Genomic DNA, 9,400 nt, shown 5'->3' on the forward strand with positions numbered 1-9,400 from the left:
TAAATAATAACATCAGAGTCGAAAGCCTTAGACGCTAGTACTCCTATTTCTTTCTAATTAATTTTTATAAATTTTCTGTTATAATTATTAATTTTAATAAAAAAAAAAAATATTAACGTGAACTTTTTATTTAACGAAAAAAATCGGTGAAATAAAATTAAGAATACCATATAAACGACAAAATTTACTTCAGTTAAAAAGTTATTGAATTGTAGTACAGATAAAAAATTAATCATAAAAAGTACTTACGTTGGTTGTAATCTCTAATAGAATATAAACTAAAGCCCTGCACATGTGAACAATAATGTGACAATTTCTGAAAAATTTCGTATGCTTATTATTGCGCAGACGACATTTTTTTTACAAATTGTCGCTTTATTGTTTTCTTGTGCAAGGATTTAATATAAACACAATTGCACCAATTATGTCAACCCTGCATACATCTAATAATTTATTTATATGTATTTTTTTTTAGAATGGCGATTAAAAAATGGGTTTTATTAATTGCTTTATTAATTGGAATTACAACGATAATAGAAGCCAAATTTGGAGATAAATTAAGCATAAAAGAGAAGGATTTGATGCAGAAGGCCATTGTTTTTGATAAAAAAACTCCAGATTTATTTTATTGTCCAACACAGAAACCATCTGCGATGAACAAACTTATCGTTCGGTAATTATATTTTATAAATTAAATTTAAAATTCTATCTTAAGAAGTTATTTTAGGAAATCTAAGTAAATGATGAATAGAACATGACCGCCTGTTATGTACATTAGGGGGCCCAAAATATATTAAATTTGTTTGGATGTATCTTATTTTATTCATAAGTTTCTAAAACTAACAGATGTCAAATTTTAGTCCATAGAACTTTTTTTGATATATTCTAAAATTGTGTCAAAAAAGTTTTATTTTCTTATCATTTTGACCAATCTTATCTTCTAGAGAACAAAACAAAGTTATTAACAATTAATTTGTTAGAAAGACAATTTTCTCTAGAAGATATGATTTTGTCGAAATGTTTAGAAAATATAATGACCGGCGAAAAAATAATAACAAAGTAGTATATCAAACTTCTCCTTTTTTATTCAATCTGCAAAGATAGAATTACTCAATTGTACAGCGAATTGTCTGCTTTCTCATTTTTTGTGAGCAAAATCGCATTGCTGTCAAATTCTTATATATTTAAAGGGCACTTGTATGAGTAACTTAACTAAATTTCTATTTGTATATTGTATGAGGGCTATCCGAAAACGATGTCTTTCAATCACGATGAAATTTGTTAGTTCTATTGGATAGTAATTCAGACACAATTTTTCAACAAGATCGCTCGTGAACTTTCAAAGTTAGAGGCGGTCAAAATTTGACATTTTGGCCATGCAGGTGTTTTTTCTCATCCATGTAACTTATTACCTATTGTTCTTAGCAAAATGTGTCCCAAATAGTTTAGATAGCTATTTATGCAGTCTTTGGAAAAAAATTAATAAAATAATTTTGATTTCTTTTTTTAATCTAAAAGATTTATCACTTTTTTCAAAATGGGCCCTTTTTATTTTTTTAAGAAAGCTTAAGTCTTCAATGATGTGTCCAAATTGGCATGTTTTTAAAACATCGGGGTCATTTTGATCCCAAGCCCGTTTAAGGGTTAATTAATTTTTTCACTGTTATTGTAAATATCGGTTGTTAATAAATAAATTTCTTAAGTTTTGTGAAAATCTACCTAAAAAAAAGAAACAATTTCGACTAGTTTTCACCAAAAATTACAAAATTTGACCTTTGACCTTTAGAGTTTATGGGTTAATGGCGTCCAAATTGCACGAAACTCTTGATTTTTATTCAAAAATATGTGGACTAATAAATTTACAAAAGGTTCCATTTAAAATACACAACAATATAATAAAAAGGCTAATTTTGCCTTTTTCTCAAAATCCGCTGAATTCAAATTGCAGGTAAAGGCAAACTATAAGAGGTATTGACCTATTTTTTTACAGTTTTATTTCCTAATCTGTTGTCCATAAATCCCTATGAGTTCTTCCAATAATATTGAAATTTGTTTAACAAAGTATCAAAAAAACAAAAATTTTAATTTTGAAACGACCGTTAAAAATATCAAGAAACACAATTGTTTTATTAGAATATTTTCAAAAATATGTTTATATTTTTATCACATTTCGAATTAAGAGCATTAACAACCGATATTTACAATAATATTAATATTAATAATAATTAATACTTAAACGGGCTTGGGATCAAAATGACCTCGATGTTTTAAAAACATGCCAATTTGGACTATTGAAGACTTAAGCTTTCTTAAAAAAAGAAAAAAATATAACTAGTTCTTTTTATTCTTACCAAATTTCTGAAATTTATTTTTGTTATTTTTTTTAATTTCGAAAATATTATTGAAAATTTATTCCAGAATTACAAACTTGCGTATTTGAATATCCCTCATAATTCATTTGTTACGTCAACATTTATATTGTTTCATAAAAGCTCTTTGAAGTATGAGTAATAAACCAGGCATCTATTCAACAAGATTTAAGATTATTTCATCTGAATTTTCAATATTTTTGCGATAAGAATACATCTGCTGAAGTGTTGTTGTTATATATATCTATATATAGAAATAAGTCGTGCAAAAATTCAGGTCAATAGGACTACGTTAACTGGTGCCGCGACGGGTCTGAAGTTTGAAGATGCATTTACTAGGGGAAAATGTGCTTTTTTCAGTTTTCAAAAAAGTTTTGTCATTAAATAATTTGTTTTGTATTTTATTGTCAAAAAACTTATATATACCCTCTATCATCACTGATGGTGGTGGAGGGTTTGAACAAGTGAGAGTGTTATATTCGACTGTATGAATCTCCATCAAAGGGAATGCTCTCCTATATCCTTGATGTGTGATATTTGGAATATAGCTTAAATCAATTATGGACTGAGCTCTTTTGAAACAACAAAATATTTATTTTAACAAAATATTTTAGTAAATTTTTAAACCGTGAGCGTATAAGTAATTTTCTGAAGACGACCTTCATATGCGTCAATTTTGAACCGATACTCATGAAATTGTGTACAAGGATTTAATTTTGTGTAAAACTTATTCATGTTAAACTTCATCGCAATACTCGTATTGGATATTCGATTTTAAAAAGCTAGACAAAAAAAGGCTGGACATAAAAAATACTGAGAAAATTTTAATTTTGGCATTTTGTAAATAATTTCACTGTGAAATACCAAAAAAAATTAAGGGTTTCTCATATACCAATTCCGTTTTGCTATAGTCCATAAAGTACGTAATATATTTTTAGTTTTCTACAATCACTTCATTAACTTAGCTTTTAAGAGCTAAAATCGTAAGTTTTTATTAAAATATCCATTGTTACCAACATACATATATACTAGGCTTCGTTCCAAAAACAAAATGTTTCACGTTTTTTGTGATATCACAACTTTTCAGAAGGTTTTTGTATCAAAGATTACTAGGCTGTAATTTTTTTTTTTCAAAATTCTATCCTTTGCATATCTGAGGCGGAAACCACTAATTTTGAGCGACATTTTTTGCAGAGCAGAAACTGCAGAATTTATAGATATCAAAGGAGTTAGCTTAGTAAGCAGCGTTGCCACTTTGGTTATTATTAACCAAAATTGGTTATTTTTATTTTGTATGTGTACATGTGAATTATTTTTTCGTTTTGGTTATTTATTGCAAACAATTGAACTGAATGCTGTTTGCTTTTATTCTAAAAATAAAATAAAAAACCTCCTTTATCTCTAGTTTTAAAGCAACTATGTAAATATACATGTCGTCCCTGTTTTGAATTTTGGTAATATGTGAATTTTTTACTATTCGAAATTTTTTTATTACTGCAATTTGTACATCTACTGGTTATAATTATGTGTACAAAGGTTTTTTCGATATCTTAATTGGTTTAGGATTTAGCAAAAGTACATATACATTTTCAACATAATAAACGAGTTGATTTAAATCATAACAATACATTAATTTTATTTTAGTTACACTAACCAATCTAACTCCGTGAATAATTGATCCTCTTTATCCTTTTGGTACATCCATAAACTTAAAATTAATATTTCCTTCCGTTAATATTTCTATTGGAACTTTTTAAGCAAAGAACTCGAGGTACTTATATGGAAAAACGAAGTAGGCTGTATTTTGCATTTCGATTATTATGGAATTTGGTGGGAATAATCTACGTACTTAGTAGATTATGTCCTCTAAATTTAATTTGAAGTATAATTGCAACTTCTGTACCTATTTGAAATTTTGTATAAACAGACACTGCGCTAATTTGACGAAATTCTAAGTATTTTCTGCTAATTGATGTAAGAATAGTATCACAATATCTTTAAAGTATTAATCAACTGATATTTTAAGTAACACAAAAGTTGTAATAATATCTAAGATTTCATACTCATGACCTTTGACATCTACTAAATATCTCACAATGTTCTTTTTAGTTCTTTATTTACATTTTCTAGATGATGTTGTATACTTGTTTTTATTTTACCGTCTTAAGTTCTAAATTTTGGTCAATTTGTCGGATAATTTGGATAGATTACGTTTACAAATATTGCTGAAGTTATGAATGTAAAACTGAAATATTTTGTCAAAATATTGTTAGACCCACTTTGCTTGCGAAATATCGGTCAACAATTTCACCTTGCCACCGTATTATGCCCTATTCAGAGAATTACTTTATTGCTTAAAAAAGCATGTATAGCGATGAAATTCAATATGAAAAAGTTTTTTTTGGAAATGTATTTGTCAAAGTTTATGAGGATCTGTATATAATTAACTCTATCCCTCATAAAAAGTTTCCTCAGAAAATGACTTTAAAGCTCACAATGTACTGCAATATAGCAACAAAAATCAACATAATCAAGTTTTAAAGGAATTTTATGAGAATTAGTCCATTATTGACTATACGTCTCTTATAAGATCCCCTACAGAAAGTTACTTTAACGCTATAACTGCCTTCATATTAGCAATTTAGCGACGAAATTTAATATAGTTAAAAGTTCCACTTCAGAAAATGAATTTGTTATTTTAATGTCCAAATGTAAACAAAAAAAAATAATGTTTACTTTTTTCTTAATTTGGTTATTTTTTATTCGGATTTTGGTTAGAAAAAAGCGTTTGTTGTGGCAACACTGATAGTAAGCTGTAATAATAACCATATTCCAAATATCACCCTGATGTTTATATGAGAGCATTCCTTTTATGGTATATGGTAGATGTTTTGATGGTGGGTATATGAGATTCGCACAGTCGAATATAACACTCTCATTTGTTTTTGTTTTAGTTTGTTATTAATCTCAATGTTTATGCTTTCAATTTAATTGTTTTTTTGTTTAAAATTTATTATTTTCACTCTTAAAGTTTACATTTTCATTATAAATTTGGTTCTACATAAATAAGATTAGGCTTTGTAATATATGTATATCTTTTTAGGACTACGTATTTAAAGTTTTACTATAATTAATCATAATGTACACTATAAAATGGAAAAATATGCGCTAAAAATATGGCAAATATGTACCAAAAGATACTTCTTTGTGATATAATAGAAATTATTAAAAGCTTAATTGACAACAAATATGCAGGTTTTTAAGGGCTGTACTACGACCTCGAGAAGCTTGATAGCAATTCCAATAAAATTTGGTGAAATATTTGTTTTAAAAAATTTTTAAATCTAAATATGCTATAAAAACGTTGGAAATATCTAAAATATATGCAATTTAAAGCAAAATATGCAATTTATGCATTTATAACAAAATATGCAAAAATATGCAACAACAAATCGAAGTCAGTTACTGATTAAAACATGCATTTTCATAGAAATCCTTGCCCTGATCTTAATTAATGTTAGAATATCGTGGACAAATTTTAATTCATTATGAAGAACTAGGTTAGATTTTCGTAAATTTTAAGAATAATATACATAAAGTGGTTCACAAAACAATGGAAACTTTCTCAAATATTTCAGAAATGGTTAAAATTCTAAATTAATTAAATTTATTTTCTAGGATGCGGTTATAAGGGAATAGCAAAATTTTTCAAATAAATTTTTTATCCAATTATTGTTTCAATTCATCTGCGATGTCTTGCAGCAATACAAAGTAAAAAATACCGATCTATATTCTGAGTTTCTTACAAGTTCTGTCCAATTTTTTGAAGATAATACCAAAGTTTACATTGTTTTTAATTAAATTAATTATATTCACGAAATGTTATTAATTTGGGTATATAAGGATATATACAAATAAAATTTAAAAAAAAATAATTTTTTATTAAAGTTTTGAGTCCGTTTGTGAAAATTTAGAAAAAGTTTTCATTGTTTTGTCATCCACTGTATCTTTGTTTAAATTTTAATAAAAATTGTTGATATAAAATACCGCAGCAAATTTTTTACTTACCCGGTAAGTAGGCAAGTAATATTGGAGGAAATTGTAAGCATTTACTTTTCGTGTGAATAACTACTTATTTTTGTTCGTCGATGATCAAAAAATAACTGGTTACAAATCTACTTACCCGACTTTTCCGGAATTAAAACTGTTTTTACAGTTATTTTTAATGTTAGCTAGTCTATTCTATTTCTCGATGCCCCAGTAAAAAGTAATTTTAACACTCTATCTGGAATGGTTTCCACACATTTCTTGAAAGAACTTCCAAAATCGACTACTGTTAGAAACACTAACTAATTTCTTATTAAGTAGACATGCGCTATAGACAATTCTATAATTTATGTTATTAATAACGACAAATAATTACCAAGTAATGTATGAAAGAAATACATTACCTACAATACTCATTACAAAAATTTGAAAATATTTTACTGGGAAGCAAATCATTTTAAATATTAAAAAAAATAAATTAGGGTTTAGTTTATATGTAAGTATATGCATTTCAATTTAGTAATATAAATAATTTGTTAGTTTATAATTTTTTATAGCTTAATGATTTAATTATGGATTTTAGGGAAATTTTAAATATTTTAATGAAAATAATTTATAGTTTTTAAACAAGTTATATAATTTATATAATTATAAATATAATTTTTCGCTGATAATTTTGTGTTTTTGGCTCAATTATTTTATAACTAACTTTTTGTACCCGGCGTTGCCCAGGATTTTAAATTATTTATAATATTAAATCTATAGATCAATTAATATTGTCTTTGCTTTTTACCCCTGAAATTAATGTCGAAATTTAAATCTACATTTAAACTATATAATTCAGAACAACTTTCACAAAATTTATCAAAACCACACATTTTGACCCTTTTCAAAATTCTTTGGGCTTGAGCGGTAAAAAATTACCTTTACAATTAGCAACAAAGCAATAAAAAAAAATAATACTTAAGATTTCGGATTTTTAATAATTTTCTCATTTAAGCATTTGAAAACGTACTTCACTAAAAATTGAGAAAGCTAATACCAAAATATATTTCCTTAAGAAGCCTTCACACGATCACACTTTACGTACGTAAATTCTAATGAGTAAGATGAAAAAGTAAAATTTCATTTTACTTTTCGTATCCGTATTTCAAAATATACTTTTATACTTTTTATACTTTTTGTGTTTACAAGATAGGTATAAAACAATAACTAAGTAAGATGAAAATAGCTTTTTCACTTATATGAGTTTACATAAAAATATATCGCTGATCCATACGACGAAGAGAGCCATACGAATGTCAAATTTCCCTCCGTATTTTACTCAATGAAGTAAGTTTCCATTACATATCGTGTTTAGACGATCGTATCGTATCCGTGTGCTCGTATGAAGGGGCTTTAGAATAAATACTATTTATTGACTTAGGGAAAAAGTGTGTACTAAATTTTCCACTTTCTAACATATGTTTCAAATAATGCTTATAAATGCCTTCCAAGACAGTTTTGAAGTGTGTGGTTCAAATTTCATAAATTTCGGTTCAGTCGTTGTCATAATAAGACTTAATGTAGTAAAAATACAAATATTTGCTTTGCGTTTAATTTGTCAAAAATATTGATATTTATAAATTTAAAATTCACACATATTCGTATCATTTTAAGATTACACAACAAAATTGGTTTTTAGTTTATTAAATTTTTAAAATTTTAATTATATAAGTAGATATTACTTTCATTTCTTCATTAGAAAAAATTATAATAATATTACTGAGTTCCGTAGTTTTGATTTGATTTTTTGGAATAATGATGTAACCAATTAAACTTCTAAGTAAAGATATATTTCTGTTTAAAATTTCTTAAAGCCGGTCATTTAGGTCTGGACCTTACCAATTTAAAATTTTCTAAAATATATCTTTTGATTGATTACAGCAAAATACTTTTCAAGTAATTTCCGAAAAAGTACCTAAACTACCCGTTAAGTTTGAATTAACAATATCCCTACTTCACAACAACCCCCCCTCCCTGGTCAAATGTTCGCATCGAATCTTTCTTTTACATATTTCTGACACTTTATAAGCTAAATCGAAAGTATTTAGCTTTAGAATAAACAAAAACAGTATTTTGGCCGTTTTCATCATTTCTCCTTTTTTTACCAGTTTTGACCAAACTTTCACAACGGAAATTTGCTAATTAAAATTTCTTATGCTAATTATACACGGTTGTTAGATCTTACAACGTTGGCAGAAAATGTCTAATACCACTGCCAACTTACAAATTTAGTTTTAAAATCTTGTTAGTCTGACAACGTTGTTAGAACGATTGTTAGACGATTGTTGGATATTTTCCGACAACCATGTATCACGGCTTTTATATAACTAAATCGAAAATAATTTCACGTTCGAATATACAAAAGTCCGTTTTCAAGCACAAAATTACCGATTTTCATAGTATTTCGCACTTTTTCCAATTTCTGATACCAGTTTTGTTCCAACTTTCGCAACGCAACTGTGCTAATACATATTTCTGACATTTTAGATGCTAAATTAAACATATTTTTACATTTAAATAGCCAAAAGTAAGTTTTTATGCACAAAAGTACCTTCTAGTCCAATTTTCGGAAAGTTATATAGCCTATTGACGCTTCCAGACTGTTAATGCCAATGCATAGTTCTTCGGCCTTAATATAAGGGATGAGCAAAGTTTTTCCCCTTTTTCTTTAATCTATATCAAGACAGAAAGTTATGAAAATCAGACTATCTCTTTCCCTCATAATGCCCCAAAACAATCTGTCAACCTGGCCAATATGTCCAAAATGTAGTTTCCGTTTAATGCTTTTTTTCTTGTTTAACTATCATCCCAACTAGGGTTGTCAGCCTGGCTTAGATTATATAATATATTTCTTTTTATAACATCAACATTTAAAGAAAAATCAACAAAGTTAAACATTTCGTTAAAACAGCAACATAACTTTCTAAACGGATCTGCCA

The 9,400-nt window shown here is 27.0% G+C and overlaps 1 protein-coding gene across 6 annotated transcripts in view; it reads left to right on the forward strand.

Moving 5' to 3' along the window:
- Positions 1 to 9,400, forward strand: part of LOC124419329 — a 286,456-nt gene that overhangs the window by 87,594 nt on the left and 189,462 nt on the right. For 5 of the 6 annotated variants that reach the window (XM_046948202.1, XM_046948208.1, XM_046948183.1 and 2 more), the window contains exon 2: positions 476 to 673. In XM_046948202.1, coding sequence (XP_046804158.1) covers positions 477 to 673 — 197 coding nt within the window. In that variant the 5' untranslated portion in view covers position 476. Of the gene's footprint in view, positions 1 to 475; positions 674 to 727; positions 950 to 9,400 lie in introns of those variants that run through there. The other variant, XM_046948191.1, reaches the window with a different exon arrangement.

This window comes from Lucilia cuprina, chromosome 2, assembly GCF_022045245.1.
Source record: "Lucilia cuprina isolate Lc7/37 chromosome 2, ASM2204524v1, whole genome shotgun sequence".
NCBI lineage: Eukaryota > Metazoa > Arthropoda > Insecta > Diptera > Calliphoridae > Lucilia > Lucilia cuprina.